The 19,281-nt window shown below is 46.1% G+C and overlaps 2 protein-coding genes across 31 annotated transcripts in view; one reads left to right on the top strand and one right to left on the bottom strand.

Moving 5' to 3' along the window:
• Positions 1-7,704, bottom strand: part of MAF (MAF bZIP transcription factor) — a 211,466-nt gene extending 203,762 nt beyond the window's left edge. For 29 of the 30 annotated variants that reach the window (XR_014588999.1, XR_014589000.1, XR_014589001.1 and 26 more), the window contains exon 1: positions 5,724-7,704. Coding sequence is in view for 6 of the 30 variants with exons in the window: in XM_083851644.1 (XP_083707770.1) it covers positions 5,724-6,817 (1,094 nt within the window). In the remaining 24 variants the exon portion in view is untranslated. Of the gene's footprint in view, positions 2,881-5,723 lie in introns of all 30 variants that reach the window. The other variant, XM_083851647.1, reaches the window with a different exon arrangement.
• On the top strand, positions 7,279-18,900 carry LOC310905349 (uncharacterized protein; the record flags this gene model as incomplete). The annotated part of the gene is made up of 3 exons (XM_083851520.1): positions 7,279-7,330; positions 7,701-12,865; positions 13,568-18,900. 2 exons carry the CDS (start codon positions 7,279-7,281, stop codon positions 8,657-8,659), a joined length of 1,011 nt encoding a protein of 336 aa, XP_083707646.1. The 3' UTR covers positions 8,660-12,865; positions 13,568-18,900.
• Positions 18,901-19,281: the final 381 nt, after the last annotated feature.

Genomic DNA, 19,281 nt, shown 5'->3' on the forward strand with positions numbered 1-19,281 from the left:
TTCACAACACTGAACCGTGTAGCATTTTTTTTTTCTTTCCTGCGTGAAATTTTTAATTTGGCCATCGGAACAGGTGTCAGAAACAGAGGGTCCATTTAGCTCCTCTGATGATCGGCGTAATAAATATAGAGGATTTCCTTTCAATGCAGCACATGCTGAAATGACACCAGTGTAGTTCTGGCATCTGAGCAGATAATTCTGATATATGCATCATTTCCTCCCTAAATCCAGGAAGCAGCTACACTCTGTATCTGATATTAGTATATTATGTCAAATAGAAATTGGTATTAAAATTATGAATGATTCTAGATCGAGAACTTCCTACACACTACACGGAGGGAGGGAGAGGAAACAGCTGCGCAGAAGCTTTCAGAAAGGAAAGGAAAAAAAGAGCTGGGAAAGTTCATTTTTTACACTTAAAATTTGCTGCCACGTTTTGCGGGGGGGTGTAGTTTTCAAGTGGCATTTTGAGTCTGCACACACATTTTTTTTGTTGTTGTTTTAAAAGGGCAAAGAGGACTTTCTAATACATAGAAGCTCTCAGCGCTCTGCTGTGAGCAGGCACTTCTCGCACCGCACCTGCCGGCGGTGGTGAGGAAATAAATTTGAAGAAATAAATGTACACCGGTTGAAGAAATAAATGTACACCGGCTGAAGAAATAAATGTACGCCGGTGTGACTGGGCTAGTTCCCTCCCTTCTGCTCCCTGATTTTCGGATGCGGGCCAGGATGACGTTTTTTCTCGGGCAGGGAAAATGCTGCAGCAACCAACACGGAAATACTCGTGGGCCCTGGATGCTAGGCAGAGGGGTTTGATTCATTTTAGGAAAAAATAAATAAAAAAAAATAAAGCCCGAGGGCGAGGTGGGGTGGGGAGGAGGGGGCCGCAGCGCAGTGCGCTCCATTTCACGGCCAGCAAAGGGCCGCTCGGTGCGCGTATCTCCCAGCACCGGTCACATGAAAGTTCTTTGTAATGTAGTTAATAAATGGGAAAGCACCACAGGACTATGGTAGAAGCGGGACATTGTTAGTGATGGGGAGATTAAGACCACGCACGTCTCCTGACATGCGGTTCCCCGGCTCTGGCAGCGCTCCCCCTGCTTCGGCACGGGAGGAACCTGCGGGGGGACGGCAGGATCCTGCTCCCCTCGGAGAGCACCGGGGCTTTACCTCGAGCTCAATGGGAGCAGGATTGAGGCCAGAGCCAAGCGAGGGGTGATTAATGAATGTGGGTTATTCAGAGCAGAGTGGTTCCAATTAGTCCCCAGCAAGCAGTCCTGTGGCAAAGGTGGGCGCTCCCCTGCAATGATTCATACAGAGAACCCCAAAAGTCGCTTCGCTTTAGTGAACATTAAAACTTGCTGCTGTCATTTTCCTCTCCCTTCACTTGGGAAGTTAGCGGGTTTCAGGCTGAAATTCAAACGCAGCCTAGTGAAGGCTGCATTATTTTTTTTATTTGCAAAGAAAGATTAGAGAGTATAATAACATTGTGAAGCTGGGAGAGAGGCAAGCCTCCTCTTCCCTCTCAAGTTGGGCGTGTGATGGGAATTTTCCCTTTTGCAATCGGTCTATTTCTAGGAAGGATTTCTCTTATCGCTGTTCAAACAGTGTTGTTTTTTTTTTTTTTTTTCCTCTGAGAAAGAAGACACTTGAGGGAGGCAGCAGGGCTCTGCGCTACTCATGCGATTCGCACCGCCCTTCACACTCTAGAGCCTGCTCCTAACCTTGCCCGGTGTCAGCCCGTGCTGGCAGTGTGGTGTGGGGACCAGGAGTGGGTCCCATTGCTGGTGGGCTCAGAGCTCTGCTGCCCTCGCTCCGTCCCCATACAGAGCAGGGCTCCTCCAGGAGCTCTCTGAAAGGGCGGCAGTGAGAAAGAGCTCCCGGCCGAGCCTCTGAGTGACCCCCTGTGAATAAACGTGGGCATCAGCAAAGGCTCAGCCAGGGGAGGTGGGAGAAGGAATTAAAGAAAATCAAAAACAAACCCCGTCTTTATGAGAGGAGATAATTCTCTGCTCAGCCAATAGCGACCAGTTTACCCACAGCTTACACATTAACCAGAAAATGGAACTCGAATTAACCAGAATCTGGAGCTTGAACCATTACTCAAACCCCAGTGCAACAGAAGGTCAGATGCCAAAGGGCACTGCGCTGCCCGGGCGCCGGGGAGGGGTGAGGTGCGGCAGCGAGGACCACGGCCACCGCCCGCCAAACTGGGGGGGACACGCCTGCTGCCACCCCCGGCGGGCACCACCGGGGTCCATCCGATGGGAGGAGGTGGGCTTCCAGCAACACGCAGCGCCCACGGCCCGGGGGGCATCAGGGGCGCATCCTGACCCCAGCACCCAGCGTGGGATGGGGTGTGGGTAGGGGAACGGTAACAGGTCCTCTGCTTTCGGTGCCACCAGCACCCAGCAGGGATGGTTTTAAAGCTGTTGGACCAACAGCAGGAGGAGAAGGGTGGGGATAAAATTGAATTTTTACATATCTATATATAAGCTGGGTTTATGAGGCTGGGTCTGGAGATAAAGCCATCGTCCCAGAGGGGCCAGAGCATTCTTCGGAGAGGCTTTTCAAATAAACTGGGCTGCTAATCCCATTCAGATGGTGGGAGAGGACTCTGAGCACGGCCTGCCTCCTTCCTCTGGAGGCTCCCCGGGAAGGTCGCTGTAAGCTAACTAGGTCGAGGGTCTGAGGAGCCTTTCGAAGCCAAAATGCCCTTTGACATGGAGAACTGCAGTGAAGAGGGGCTTGGAGACCTTAACATTTCTAGCACGTTAACCTTTGGGGCTGATTGTTTAGGGCAAATAACTTTCAAAAGTTGGAGGAAGTCTTTTGAATATTTTTTCTCTGCTCCTTGGTTCGCTCTGGGCTTTCTAAGGCCTGTAGGGAAGAAAAAACAAAAACAAAAACAAAAAAAAAACAGGGCAAACGAAGGAAGAATGGGGGACAAAAGCAAAGAAAAGAAATAAAAGGAGGAGGCATGGACCCAAATGGCAAGAAATATTTCGATCTAACGTTAAGTGTCTCTGTGACAAGCCAAACCTGATGCGGTGTCATCTCTTACTAGAGACAAGCACGCTTTGCTTGGATCAGATGGTAAGAGGATGTGAAGTCTTCCCTTTCGCTTCACTCCATCATAAAACCATCAAAATACAGGGCCATATCATGTCATCGGGTTTTGAAGCAGACCTCCCCTTTGAGATCTCCTAAAACCTGGTGGGATGATATGAGTCACTGAAACTGAGGTCACTGCGGTACTGAGAAGTCAGAGGACGCACCTGAAAGCTCACGTTTTTCATCTACCTGAAAGATAACTGATTTCTAGTGGGTGACAATTTTCCATTTTCCACAAAGCTATCCTTTTCCTTCTTCCCTCCTTTCCCTTATCGAGTCCAGCTCTTGTATCAGCATTACCCCTTTGCCATGCAGTACGCTGAAGTACTGCTGTCGGAGTTATTGAACTTTAAACTACACACTAAGAAACTGAGTACAGAATCAAAAAAATGCAGTTTATTATTGTAGATTATTCTCTCTTTTGATATAACCATAGAGTTGAAAATGAAAGAAAAGCACATAGGAACATCACACGTGGTTAGTTAGTAACTCAAGATATAAAACAATTTTGCACAGCAAAATATGTAAAAGAAAAAGTAACTGACAAGATTTTTTTATATTTATTGTGGTAAGATTTACTTTCCATTTTTTTTTAAAAGACAGGATATCAGTCCCTGAAAATAAAATTTACTGATTATTGCCTTTAAAACTGTGGAATTTTTGAAGTTACAGAAAATCCAGTTCTGCACCACAATACAACTGTAAAAAAATCTGCATCATTTTAAAACTGTGCAGTAATGCCATCTTTATAACTGCATAAATTGTATTAGCGTTCTAAACAGGTTTGTAATTTTTTTTTTGTTTTTGTATTATATGCTTGCAGGTTATATCTTAGTGCAATTCAGTCCCAAATACTTCAATTTTGAAAAAAAAAAAAAATCCATACATTTTGAATGTAAAATACCCCTATAGATATAAACAGGGGTGCCTCCCCCTTTTAATACTTTGGTTTTCAAATACAGTCAGTGGTATAGCAAGGACTACATATACCCAACTTATATTTAAGTTGCAAGCACATGCTGCATAAACTACTTTTTAAAACAGTCCCGTTGCAAATTCTACCCCCCTTTACATCACGACAGTAAACAATTTAGTGCATCAATCTTTAAAAAAAAAATCTACATCTAAACAGACCTAACTCTTTCGAATTTATCTATAACATTCCTTTATCTGTAGCATACATTTTAACTGGGCTAACAGATGACAGAAACTAGAATTAAATTATATACTAGGAACCCAGAGCATTCCACATTTGACCATGACCAAATGCAAAAGGAAAAAAAAAAAAAAGAAAAAAAAAAGAGAGAGAGAGAGAGAGAGATGGGGCAGATCACTTAAAATTATTTGTGTGACTGTTTTAGACAACAGCATGGTTTCAATGTCCCCCCCAAATGGGATGTGAATTTTGCTTTTGAACATCTTCCCAAAGTTCTTTTTGTATTTTTTATCTTTTTTTTTTCTTTTTTTTTGCCACATTATCAAAATCCATTCTGGCATGTTTTTTTAAGAGGGAATGCTTCAGTGCATTTAAAAGGAAGTCTGAAGTTTTGAGTAACTCAAAGCAGTTTTAGAGCAGATGCAAACTTTAATGGGGAGGAAGAGGAGGAGGAAGATCAAAGGTTGCACTTTTTTGCTTTCAACCCAAAAAAGTGATGAGGCAATAAAACAAAAGGATGAATGCCATGCCATAATAGTCTCCAAAAGTCCATTTCCAAGCAAAAGAAAAAAAAAATAATTATACCGTACATGACCAGCATGCAGGGTTTTTTATTAATATAATGTCTCTTTTTCATAGTCTTTTGAAACAGTTATAGTTCATTGTTGCTAAGACAAAATAGCAAGCGTAATGCATGAGATGAGTATGGGATTCTAATGGCAGACTAAAGTCTCACGTTTGGCAGATTAAGGCCAAAACTCACATGAACACACCGAAGGTTGATGCAGGCTTGATTTTGGCAGGTTGATCTAGGTATATCTCTAGTTTTGCACAACAACGCTAAAAACTGATGGAACTCAGCAAGCTGGAGTCTAAAAATTTCACATTGTTTTTCTATTTTTTTGTGTTTTTTTTTTTGTTTTATGTTTTTTGTTTGTTTTTGTGTTTTTTTATTATTTACTTTTCGCAAAGCTCAAATCTCATATGAAGAACTCAGGATGGCAAAAAAAATCTGACTCTTTTGGACACAGCAAGCTCAAAAGAAAAAAAAAACTCATGAACTTAAAAATATATATATAATGTGGATGGCAGGTTTCAAAGAAGAGCAAGCTTCATATGAAGAACTGAGTTGGTGGTGAGTTGGATCTTTTAAATTTAAAAAAAAAAAAAAAACAGCAAGCCCCCACAAAAAAAAAATAATAAAAATAATAATAATAAACTGAAAAGAAACTCATGTAGAACTTTAGGTCGGCCAACACGGAGCCAGCCCACCTTAAAAAAAAAAAAAATCAACCCAAAACCAACTTGGTTTTAAAATCGTTTTGAGTTTAAAAACAAGAAAAAAAAAAAAAGTGACACGAGGTGGCAAGCTGGGTTGTCGCGCTAGCAAAGCCCCCAACAACAACTCACACGGAGAACTTTTAGTTAAGGTGGCAAGGCTGTGGGCACTCACATGAAAAACTCTGGAGAGGAAGGGTTGTCGCTGCTGGATCCGTTTTCTCTGAAGCCATTGCTGACCAGCTTCTCGTACTTTTCCTTGTAGGCGTCCCTCTCCCGGACCAGCCTGGAGATCTCCTGCTTTAGGTGCTCCACTTGCTGCAGCAGCTGGTTCTTCTCCGACTCCAGGACGTGCCGCTGCTGGACCCTCTTGAAGCGGCAGGACTGGGCATAGCCCCTGTTTTTGAGGGTCCTCCTCTTCTGCTTCAGCCGGATCACCTCTTCCTTGCTGACGCCCCGCAGCTGCCGGTTGAGCTCCCGCACCGACATGGTGACCAGCTGCTCGTCCGAGAAGCGGTCGTCGAAGTGCAGGCCGCCTCCGCCGTGGTGCGGGTGGTGCAGCCCCCCGGCGCCCCCGCCGCCGCCGCCGCCGCCGCCGCCGCCGCCGCCTCCGGAGCCGGCGGCCGACGAGGAGGAGGAGGAGGAGGAGGAGGAGGAGGAGGAAGGCGGCGCGCTGCCCGGCGCCGCGCCGTGGGGGTGCCCCCCGGCGCCGTGGTGCGGGTGGTGGTGGTGGTGGTGGTGGTAGTGGGGCGCGCCGCCCTGCGCCGCCGCCGCGGCGATCACCGCCGACACCACGGCGGCCGCCGAGCCCATCTCCTCGGCCGGCCCCGAGCCCCCGGAGCCGGCGGCCGCGGCCAGCTGCTGCCCTCTAGCATAGCCATCGAAGGCGCCGGGCAGCGGGTGGTGGCTGCTGTTGATGAGCGCCTCCACCGCGTCCTCCGGGCTGAAGCCCAGCGCCTCGGGGTTGAGCTGCTGCGGGTAGCCCGTCATCCAGTAGTAGTCTTCCAGGTGGCCCTTCTGGTCGCTGCCGGAGCCGGGGCTGGGCGCCGAGAAGCTGGGGGACGGGGGCACCGAGCTGCAGGGCGTGCTCATCGGGGTGGAGGAGAGCGAGCCCCCGGCGATCAAGCGGCCGCACTGGCTGATAATGCGGTCGGTCTCCACCGGCTCCTTTTTCACTTCAAACTTCATCAGATCGAAGTCATTAACATATTCCATGGCCAGGGGACTGGTGGGCAGGTCGGAGCCGCTCATTGCCAGTTCTGATGCCATCCTTTTGCTGCTGACAGTCCTCCAGAAAGGGTGCGCTCCGGGAGCGAGGGGACTGCTCTGAGTTGCCGCCGGGTGAGCCAGCTTGCTGCCGGGCGAGCTCCGCTCCGCACCGCTCCGCACCGCTCCGCACCGCTCCGCACCGCTCCTCCTGCCGCTGCCTCTCGCCGCAGCCTCGGCTCCGGCTCCGCTCCGCTCCGCCCCGGCCGCTCTCGCTCCGGCTCCGCGTTATCCCTTGCAGAGTCTCCGCTGCTGCTGATGCATCAGAGCGAGGGGCTCTCGCTATTCGCCTTTTGCATAAAGGTTTTTTTTTTTTTTTTTTCCTCCTCTCTCTCTCTCTCTCTCTCCTCTCTCTCTTTTTGCAGCTTGCAAACTGCAGCTGGAAGTGTTAGCTGGTGTTGTTGCGAGTAAATCTCTCTTTTTTTTTTTTTTTTTAGGTTCGGTTTGGTTATTTTTAACACTTCATGGTGCCTTTCCTCTGGGCTTTCTCATGCAAAGTGCAAAGCGAGGAGAGAGGTTCATCGGGGAAAGGAGGAGGGAGAAGAGACCGAAGACAAAAAAAAAATCAGAGTCGATATCGCAACCAAAATAATAACAATCATTAAAAAAAAAAAAAAGGAGAGAGAGAGAGAAAAAAAAAAAAAAAACACAACTCAACCCCAAAGCTACGGCAAGAAGATGAAAAATATTTTAAAGGTTTCATCCAGCAGGAGAGTTTAAAAGCATTGCAGAGTTTTATAGCGCTCCTGACGTCAGCCTCCGAATGGCAAATTGGCTGGGCGGGCGGCCCAATGGGCTGCCTGCAGCCGCCGGCATTAGCATAATAGTATAGAAACAAGGAAACTTTTCGGGGCTGTCAATCAGGGCGCAATCAGCTGACTGTCAGCTGGGAGCGCCGTAACCCCTTCCTGCCCGCCCCGCTCACCGGGGACCGGGCACCGGGCTGGGGCCGCTCCGCCCGCCGGGACGCGCCGTCGGGTGCCCGCCCGGCTCCGCTCCGCTCCGCGCTGCCTTGCTTTGTCCTGCTTTGCTTTGTCCTGCTCTGCCCTGCTCTGCCCTGCTCTGCCCCGGGGTGAGGAGCCCCCGGGTGCTCCTGGCCGGCCGGGCACCCGAGAGCACCGGGGGGACTTGGCCCGGGGGCGTGCGGGGACTGCCCGAGGGAGGGGGCGGCTCCGCGGGGCTCCGCGGGGCTCGGCGGTGCTGCCGAGCGCAGCCGGGCTCCAGCCGGTGCCTGGTGCCGGTACCGAGACCCCCGGGCCGCCCCCCCCGCGGCGGCTCCCCCCTGGGTTTGCCGCTCGCTGCCGGCCGCGATCGTTCCCCGGCCGCCCCCAGCAGAGAGGTCCGAAAGCCCTGCAAGTTTGCAAGCCCCGCTCCCGCCGGCGCTCGGCCCGCCTGGCCGGGCTAATTAACGGGATACATCGCGAACTAATTGTCTTCCCTTTAGCCTCCCCTCCCGGTGCCCCCCGGCCGGGGCTGGAGGGGGAAGCCGTGCGAGCGCGGAGCGGGCTGCACCCGGCGGTGCCGAGCGGCGGCGGAGCGGCTCCGTTCAAACCTCGACAGCGCCATCTCTCGTCGAAAGGTCAGTGCCGAGGCCGTCCCCGGCCGGCGCCGAGCCGCGGGAGCCGAGCCGAGCCGTGCCGGGCCGTGCCGAGCCGTGCCGTCGGGGCCCCGCCGTCGGGGCTGCCCCCCCCCGGCCCGGCCCGGCCCGGCTCGGCTCGGTTGGGGTCCCCCCTCGGTCCCCCCTTGGGCCGGGGAAGCCCGCAGCCTGTCGAGCTGCCAGGCTCGCTTTGCCGAGCGAGCTTTATGGGAATATCGATAGAATTAAAGTTACTTGTAATTCCGTGATAAATGAGATGTCTCTAGTAAGTAAGATTAAGTGCGGTGCTATAAAGTTGTTTATCTGAAAAGTAATTCTCAGAAACCTGACTTCTGACACTTGGTCATATATTAAACCAGCTTCTTGAACATTGTACTTCAAATCCTCCCTTCTCCCCTTGCCCGGTCCCTTCCCCCTCCGAGTTTGCTATTTATAACCGTGCACGGGGTATGACTTTGTAGGTGCAGGCAAGTCTCTGGGTAATTTTTCACCAACTGTGAAAATCATCATTTGCGATAGCCAAAGAATCTCTGCTTCGGAAATAATACTTGGCTAGTGGACTCACGAATGGATAACATCTTCTGACTATGCCATTATCAGTACGAGTGCCAGTACTAACATCTGAAAGTCATACAGCGTGTACTGTTCCTGGCAGTTAAAAAGGTAGGGCATACTGCAAATTTAGGAAGATAACTACATCTAGAAGTGATCGCAGAGGCAATCCTGTAAAGTTAAAAAACGCTACCGACGTCGCTAACAAAATTAAAACAGTTCTGCACAGCCTCACAATGCACACGCACAGAGAACCATGGACATCTGCTGGGTTTATCTTGCAGCTGATATTCGTGACATACTTAATACGACTTAACTGCTCGGGCTGGCTTCCCCATTTCTTCACATCGTAGGAATCAACAAAACTTCCAGACTCGCAGCATAAATCCCCGCAGGACAGTCCAATTCCCCGTATTTGTTTTTTTCCCGAGGAAGATGAATGTGGTACTGTATATCACTTAACGTGCTCACCTATGAGGGGCATAAAATGTGTGCTAATATTTTTAAATGAAAAGGTTATTGCTTTTCAGAACATACAATCGTAGTATTTCACTTGCCCGTTTGATAGATGTCTGTGGAAATATGGCTCCAGCCCCATAAAATAGTTTATTTGGACGTGAGGATTCAGAGTGCTACATTTGCAAACTAGTAAATTTCCTGAGTAAACTCTGAACTCGAGACAAAGAGTATGAAATTGTGTGAGCTAATGGGGACCGTCTGTTAATTGATACCAATGTAAGCAAGTGCTGCAAATTAAATCAGAGCTCTGACCTACCAGAACAGCAAGTAAAATTATTAGTTGTACAATATTGTTCTTGTGTGATTATTACACAGAGCTGCCGCACCAAAATGTCTCTGCTGCTCAGCACACCAGAGAAAAAAGATTATTAGCAATTTTTGGATAACCTTCAGAAGCAACATTCTCCTCTCTCCACTATATAATTCTCATTTTAGTACTATTTTTCTTTATTATTTGGCTATTCACAATGGGTGTCTAAACATTTACAGTCCTCTATTAACAGTGTTTCTTTCATAACAATCGCACACTTTCATTTCAATTAGAGCTATTCAGTCTTCAGTTTTTCCACAATTATCACAGGCCAATTCCCCCAGACTGCTCCCTTTTCCCAGCACTGCTCGTTCCTGATCCAGGCAGAGGGAAACCTCCAGCGTCCCTCTCGTAGCCCCTTGCTCCGGTTTGTTTTCAAGCATCTCTGTTCGACAACGCGATGTGGAGCCCTGCCTGCTCGCAGCTTGCTGCTGACCTGCTTCAGGAGCTTTCAAACTAATGTATATTTATTGCGGGAGACTTTTCTGACAAATCATGCAGGGGGACGTGAAACATTAACTCCAAATTCACTCGAATTGCGCTGCACTGGGACGAGCACGCCAGCAGCATATGCATGAACTTTCGTCGCTGAAGCGTGCGTGTGTGTGCATGTGTGTATGTATCTAGCACAGAAGATTTAGCAGAGGCGAACGTGCAGGTTATGAGTTATACAGACCCAGAGTGTAATTTGTTATAACTTAAACGCGTGTCAAGAACAACACATTAAGTACAGTTGCTGCTCCTTTTGTTTACCTAGTGTCTTATTTTATGGTGCAGAACTAAGCAGTGTCCACCGAATTTGACTATGAAACCGGCCAAATTGATTTCAGAAAGACTTCTTCGGAGTAACAGAGTGATAAGGCATAAACTGCTCCTAGGTGCAGTGCTAGATAAATCCTTTTAACAGTCTTCAGATCAGTTAACAGGGTAAGTAAATCACATATCACTGTTAGCAGATTTATGGGAGAGAATTAATAGAATCAGACGAGATAATCTGGTAGGGATAAAATTGCTGAGGAAACAGTCCTGCCTTATATTTGAGGATCTGAAACAACAGTCTGATTACTGGGAGTCATTATGGATCAGTGAATTATGAGCTAAATCATCATAATAGTAATTCAGTATTTATTAATTCTTTTCTCTTTAAACAACTCACAGACGCAAATAAAAGCCTCTCTCTCTTTGAAGACACATTCTTTATATATTTTTATTGGATGTAATTTACTATTTGCATTACCTGTATTTACTTCATAATTGAACATTTTGCATTCAAATTTATGTAATGCATTATGCTTGAGAATATATTTCTCCCTTATTAGCATAAATAGTCACCTCATGAATTACTAACAAAGTTTATCTGAAAATATAGGTATATTTTTTATTAAGTGGAGCACAAACATATGTACAATAAATTCTGATTTGCCAGTCGTGTTTCAGAAACACATAACAGCCCCGTGTCGGAGAAGAGGGAGAAGAAGCAGCAGTGAAGAAGCAGAATCGATTAATACGTGTGTACTTGTGACAATAATTTTTTTCTGTCGATGCTTTGCTTATTTTTAATGAAGAATTAGTGACTCGAAGGGTTACTTCAGAAGGAGCAAATGAAAAAGGATCCTGCAGTGACTGTCTTCTCCGTGTCCCCCCCAGTGCTTCCCGACGGACGTGGCTGGCTGAGGCTTTGCCTCTGCGGTCTTGCTCCGGCTGAGTTCCCACGGACCCACTGCACACCATGAGTGCGTGGTGCTCTAAAGTCACTTTTTGAAAAATTTCTCTCTTTCCCTTAATCCTGCTTTTATGCTTGGGCTTCAAATCCCAATAATCAATATAATTTAGGCCCATCCTGCAGTATTAATGCAACCCTACTTATGCAAAGAAAACCCCAACCCTATTGACTTTGAGAACTGCAGGATTGAATCCTTGATCCCATTGAAACGAGTGACAAAACTTCTATTGATTTCAGGGGAAACAGGATCGGGTCCTTGATGTTAGCAATTTGTTTATGTCAAAGGGCTGGTGCTACAAAGAATGAAAGACAGCAGCAGATCCGATGGCAGCAAATAAGGTCTGCACCCCCAAAGTCAAAGGCAAAATTCACAGTTAACTTGGGATGGATCTCCTTCACACTCAGGCTTTACCACCGTGATACAAACCATGTGCTAACATGCACGTATATTTGGTTTGGACGCATAGAGCAAGTCCTCCTGGGAGTGTTCAGATGAGCACGTCTATAAAAGTATCACAGCAAAATGAGCTACTTCTGCCACTCTCACTTTTCCCAAGCCTGGTACAATCCATTTCCGTGACTACAGTTTTCTGCCCCATACGCCTCTGATAGTGCTCTTTTATTTTAAGGCTGAGAAAATCTTCCTTTTAAACTCATGCTGAGCATCAAATTGGACTCCACTTGCAGCTGAACATCTTGGCTGCCTCTTCCTCTCCACCAGCAGCTCCAGTATATTTTATGTAGAATTCACTCTGCTAATGAAACTTGCTTTTACTCTCTGTTCTCTTTCCAGTTTTGCATTAGTGTTGCTGAATCCATCAGGCTTGCCACCTTTGAAGATCTCTTAAAACTGTGCAAAAGGGGACAAAAATGGTTTATTTTTTCTATAAAGAATCCTATTTGGCCAGCCTGCACAGACCCTGAACACACTACCTCTATTGTTTTTAAAGTTTCTGTTGCTAAGTAGAAAAAAAAATAGTTTAAAAAGGCACACTTAAACACACATCTTGGTAGTTTTTGCGTAGCATCCCAATGTTTTAGCTCTAGAAATTGTGAGACATTAGCAGCTGCTTTTACTTTATTCCTCTCAGCAGTCACTGTGTGGAAAGACGCAGCACCGGTGGTACACCTGAGTGCCAGAGCTTGTCCTGTGTCAGAGAGAAGGGACTGCTTTTCAGAAACCAGATTATTTTTGTCACTTGCTTATAATGTTTGTAAAATACTAGAAACATGCTGAATAACTTCATATGATCCGGAAAGAATTTCTCTCTCTGAAGGGAAGACATCTCAGAGGTGCAACTGAGAAGCTGCGAGCGGCTCTGAGAGGTGTCTAAAGGTTGGTGCCACGAGGTTTGTGTAGTGCCTGCTTTATGATGCATGTCCTGCTTTGCTAATTCTCATGAATGGCTTTGCCTCAATGTAAAAATCAATAAAGGCATTTTGATGCCAAAAATCTATTTGTCTAAAAGATATAAAAACTGAAATTGCAATAAAGATTTTTATCAAGCTTTATGGTGGAATTTATCATTTATAACTTGAATGAGCATGTTCAGTTATACAATGTGGTGTTTGCTCTGAAATTAGCTGAAGTGAGCAAATAGAGGATCTGGTAAAATCTAGTGCACAGATTAATCTAAAATCTCTACAAAAACAGAAAAGTAGCTTTAGTTAAGGGAGGAGAATAATGCAGTTATATCACTGAGCTGTGCTGGCAGCACTGTCCTGCGATACGCACGATGTGTTTGTATCTATTTTAGCTCTGAAAATCATTGCTGCTTTTTTCCCTTCCGCTCTGCATTAAGTTTCAGCAGCAAGGAACAGTCGCAGTGGCAGCACGGGAAAAAAAAAAAAAAAAAAAAGTGAATTTTATGTGCTATCCCTTCCCTAAAGCCAACTGTCAGTTAGTGGTGAAGAGGGCAGGATTCTGGCATTGTGTTTTGATGTGTTACTGTGAAGGTTGAGGCAGTCTTTATTAAAAGTTATGAACATCGGTAAATTTTAAACAAATCTGCGATTTGCCCCTGCCAAGCATTTCCCCCGCTGTGCACTCAGGTTCTGCTGATGGAATCAGCTGTAGCGCACGGTGAGGGAGAGCAGGTCGAAGGGGCTTTGTGGCACTGCAACGACAAGAGAGCCATAAAACACAGGTAGAGCCTGAGCTGAGGACCTCAGTACAGGTGCGGAAGCGAGCCAGGAGCCCTGCACGCCTCCCTTAGACCTCTGCCCGTCCATCCCTGAAGCAGGCACCCGCACGGCGAGGATGCCTCAGACATGATGAGAGCTGTTGGATGAAAGGTGGCTGCGAGCGCAACGCACTGTAAATCAAAACCCCAGATGAGCTGTACGTACAAGAGCATGTAAGGATCTTACGTTACCTCCAACCTCTAATTATCCGACTGAATCTGGCCTAACCTGCTTATCTTCTGAGCATTACTCACAGGGTTTTGGCAGGAGGAGGTGTCAATGAATACGAGACAGTTCTGGAGCCAACACCTCTGCCAGCTGAACTGGCAGGAGCTGAGGCTTAATCATGGGCAGAAACTGGGGGGATGGGGGTGTTTCCCCCTTCCCAGCCGGTTCCGTCGTAATGGGCCCAGTTGATTATATCTCCTGCCCTCTCCGGCCCAGGTGAACTAGCTCTCCACCCATTCCCCAGGTCCAACAGCCACGCTCCACCTCTGGTGAAGGATGCCAGGTCTGATTTCTGTGTCAGGAGCTTGGCGGCTGGAGCTGTCTTCTTGACTATGGAGACAGAGCAGCATCTGTCAGAAAATCTATGTGAAAACAGTGCGGGTGCCAGCAAATGGGAGCTGTAGCTTTCTAATCAGCTACATTTGATTTGGTTTGATATATTTAACTTCTCCTTTTTTTTCTCCCACTATTGGCAAATGTGTTATTCCTCCCCAGAAATGAAAACAACCTGCAATTTATGGGATTGCTTTATAGAGTCTTGGTGCAGAGAAGTGTATGTCATGATGACATCTGATATCTTTCAGTGGCATTAATTGTCTACACCAAGAGATGGATGGAAAGTTTCATACCCCATTTTTTCCTCCTGCTCCCCCAGAATTAGCTCACTGTTTTGGAAGGTCTGGGCAGACCCAGTTCAGATTTGTCTCCATCCGGAGTCTGGGTCATTCGGAAACTCTAATCCTTAACTAAAAGGAAATGATAAAAATACCCATGAAATTAATTTTCACACCTGCAGTTGGAATTAATAATGGCAACCAGAGTGGCATCCTATTTCAGCTCCCTTGAGGTGACTAACAGTCCTGGTCATTAATATAATACCAACCACCAGAGGAATTCACTGTCTGAGGGATCTACCATGAAAAACAAATGATCCCCAGAGCTATGCCTGCACAATGGAAAATGGCTTTAGTCATGTATTAGTCATTTTATCACAAGATTGTATTTTTGCACTGGGAGGTTTGCTCTCTGATATTAAAAGAGAACAGAACAGAACAGAACAACAGCATTTGACTTGGTAATTTGCGCACAGGTTTTGATTATGTTCAGGCTTCCTTGCTTTAGAAGGATGTGTGTAAATGACTAAGAACAATAAACAAAGTCTTCTACGTGTGAGGCTTTTTCATGCAAAGTTCACATGCATTTATTACCATCTGTGCTTTGAATCAGTCCTGCATGTATCTGCGAGCGACACTTGTACTTCACAGAGATAAGGGAGTGGTCTATTACTAAAACGCCACTTGAATTTCCCCCCGATTCTGCTTCTCTCCCTTAATTGCAAGGGATGAAATGTGTCGAGTGCCTGCTTCACTCGGCTGGGAATCACTGTACTGCCACTGCAATTTCCCAGCCTTCAAAGATGACATGCAGCTAGCGAACTATAAAGCGAAGCGACTGCATGGTGGCTCTGAACTGCCTTCAAAAGGCGTTTGCTTCTAGTGGTGGAGCAGCATTAGTACTTCAAGCAGGACACAGAGCAGGTATGCACTCGAATCCTTTTGCAGAACCATCTTTCAGAAAGAATTTATCTAATTACATTTATTTAATCCTGCCCTAATGGACACGTGATAAACTACAAGGGTCTAAAATACAACCACCAACTTCAGCTTTATTTTCTTCCACTCTCACAACCAGCTTTGCTCATGAAAAGCAAAAAAACTATTGCCCGTGCCCCAGGAGCCATCTGCACAGGGTGCAAGCATGTTTATATGACTACTTGTATTCGTAGCAAAAAGAAGGTGGTCTGTCGCCTCTTCTTAATGAAAGACTGAGACGATTTTTAAGCCAATGCACACCTAGCACACGCACACTGCATTTATTCTTTGGGGGAAGCAGTAAGCTGTAACCTCGTGCTACTGCTAGAGGGAATCTTTCCATAACTGAAGCTGTCTGTTTGGTTCCATATTTAATATGTGATACAAAGGGGCTTAAAGGTCTTCAGCAATTGTGGAGCTTATTTATTTGCACAGCACAGGAATTAGACTGAGAGAACTGGAGACACAGAATTGTTTCCCTGTAATTTGTACAGAGATTTCAGCCACAGCTCTTTTCTCTCCCTTTGGAGCATTTGCTAGGATCAGTTACTGTGAGTGTAGCTCACATTATTCCCTGTGGAGTAGGAGACAGGCAGGGCAGTTTCTCTCTTTATTCCTTCTTGTCCTCTCTACAGATTTACACCTTTTATAGCTGTTAAGGTAACTACTGCACTACTTAGAGACTGGCCCTGCGTAGTGGCAGGCTAGCACTTTTTGGTGTTAGTTTGGTCCCAGCAGGTTTAGATTCCATCTCCTGCAGTCTCTTCTAGCATTTTTTTTTTAACTGCCTGAAATTCAAGGTTCAGCTTCAAGTTGGTTCCAGCAGCACTTGGCTATGTCCTTTCGCGACCGATGATCCCAAGTAAAGCACAAGGAACCACTAATAACAGGGATGATACACCATAAGGTTTCTATAGTGTTCCACACGACTCAAATAGTCTGCTATTAGCAAATCTAACCTTGCAAATTCAAAGGAAAGACATACATCATGGCACACTATTTTGCAAGTACAGCCAGGAATGCAAGGCTGATTCTGTGGATGGAAGCACATTGTCATAGTGAGGAATTGGGATGCCAACACCTCCATATCATCAAAATTACACAGGTCAGTGCAAAAGGGTGCACTGCAGGTCAGTGCAAAAAAAGTGCGCTTAACTCTATAAAGGTCATGTAGTGCCTTGAGTTGTACGTGTCCGGGTCAAGCTGGTCAGGCTACCACATGTGAACTCTGATGTTTGGTCACTCCAAAACTAAACATTCTGGGTATTGGAAAAAAACCATGCCCCACCATGTCAGCTCACTGCAGCCGTTGTCAGCTGCAAAGATTAATTTTTAACCTCCTTTTCATTTTCCAGGACTGTCAGATGAGTAAACTCTCCACACCAGTCCTCAGCTGGGCAGCCTGTTGTTAGATCAGTGGAGGTGACAGCTCCTCAGGGTCTGTCCTCTCATTTCCCTGGAGCACCCTTCTTTGGAGAGGGTTTTTCTGTCCGCATAGAAATATTAGTCTGACTGCCAGCACAAATTCCTGTGACACCTATTTGCAGCAAAGGTGCTGCAGAGCTACAGTTACAGTGTTAGAGCAGTGCTGCTACAGGATTTCCTCATGGAAAAAAAAAGTTCGGTTTTGGGCTTCTTGTGGTTTCTCTGAAAGATAACTGAGCTTTACATACACCAGTATCTGGAACTTGATCTTGGGGTCAGAAGTACAAGCATGTAAAGAGTGCCTGCTCTGCACAGGCGGGAATGGCTCGTAATCCCCCTTGTTATCTTCCCTGTCACCTGCTTTTAACAGCACCTCACGTTTGGAGACAATTGTCCTCCTTCTTTAAGCCTTCAGTGGCAGCTGGCAGGGTTGGAGGCAGGACTTCCAAGAAGAAGCATTAGTTTATTCATAATTTTAAATACAAAAATGACTCCTGTTGTGTGAGCGAGCACAGCAGCTATCTCTGCTTTGCTTGCAAGAAGAGGGGAGCTCTTCTGGAGGAGCTGGGACCACATTTGTCACTGAAGCACCATGGGTTTTCATCTCCAGCTGCTTGGACTGCAATCAAAACCCATCCAAGGGATGTCTCTGTGAGTTTGGTGGGCATGTTGTCCTGCCACTTCCCTCGCTTCCAGAAAAATGATGGTTCAAGCCCAATGCGATTTAATTTCCTAAATTGCAGTCCTGCAAACCCAGGCTGGGAGTCCGAAAGTGAAGAGCCCCTTAGATTGCACCCAGCCTGGAAGTCTGATGACTGTAACTTAGCAGATAACTATCTTTTATTAGCTAGCAGATATATTTATTGATGCTGCACAAGATCTTTGCCTCAGCTGGGGGCAAATAAAAGCAGAGGAAGTTTTTCAGCATTTGGACCTTCATTTGGGAATTTGAACTAATAACTTTCTGTCCTTCTGCTGTTTCACAAGTCCCCTAACTAATATACTGGGATGTGTGAGAATATTGCTATGACTCATAACCAGAGCTGCGAAGTCCAAATCCAGACTTCTTCAGAGGCTTGGAGTGGCTGGGGCAAGGGCAAATTTACAACAACAACAACAACAACAACGAAAAAAACAATGAGATGTGGAAGACTTGCTCTGAGGAGTGAACGCCCATAGCAAACCAATGCTCTTCTGCATCAGCAGCCAGGCAGCAGTAGGCATGAGAGAAGTGCCTTGTACACCAGTCTTTCTGGTTAGGTGCGATTTTCATCACTGTGCTTCCAAGGCAATAGCACAGAAGAATAATATCACAATACACAGTATCCTGGACAGGTATAGCCTTTGGCCTTGCCAGAAAACCCAGCAGAAAGCTCAGGGATGGGACATCAGTTAGGTGAGCATGCAGAAGGACAAAGCTAAGAGGAAAGGAAAAGTACTTGGTACTTAATTTTACTTCATTTGGGGTATTCTTTTCTCACAGTTCACACTGATAAATAGCTGAATATTTTTGGAAAATATAAGAGCTAGTTAGAAGAACGGAGTTATTGCCTCATTCCCCTTGGCTGTCAATCCTATATAAAGTGTATGCTGCAAAAGTTTAATGACACTTTTCCATTAGGACAAAATAGTCTGTCCTCAGTCCCTCCTGCATGGCAGAAGAACAGCACCAGCTTTTCCATCATGCATGTCGAGTCATGCTCAATTCACGGACCTCATGGTAAACATACCATCTGTAATGCAGAACAATTAGTCATTCCCACCACAGCTGAGCTTGGCTCATTTACGAACAGTGCGCAGTGAATGTTGTATCAAGACTGTGATGATCTGACGGTTTTAGGAATAAACCTTTCAAAGAATAGAAGACATTGATACAAAATTGAGGTGCCACAGAAAAGGCCAGATGTTCAACTTTTAGGTCTTTATAGGGCATGCAAATTTTTTCTCATGACTGAATGTGCATATTACCCATTGATGTGATCACTTATGCATCCAGCTCATCATCTGAATAGGCAAATATCTTATCTTCTGCAGCAACCATACTCAGGATTTAATGCAAAATTCATTCTTTTTGAAAATCAGTCCCCTAGAACACAATGGTAAATCATCCATGATAAAGTGATATGAAGAGAAATGCTGCACCCTTCTTCTGAGGTCTTTATTTCTTTTCTCTAGAAAAATGTCTCCACCTTCATGCTGAAAGCCACAATTATTATTTCTTCGCATTCACAGTGTTACTGCTCAGTGGCTCACATCATTGATTGGGCTCCATTATGCTAAATTCTAGAGTGCCCAAAGAGCTAAATATAAAGCAGGAGACAACAGATACAAAAATAG

This window comes from Anser anser, assembly GCF_964211835.1.
Source record: "Anser anser genome assembly, chromosome: 11".
NCBI classification, from domain to species: Eukaryota; Metazoa; Chordata; class Aves; order Anseriformes; family Anatidae; genus Anser; species Anser anser.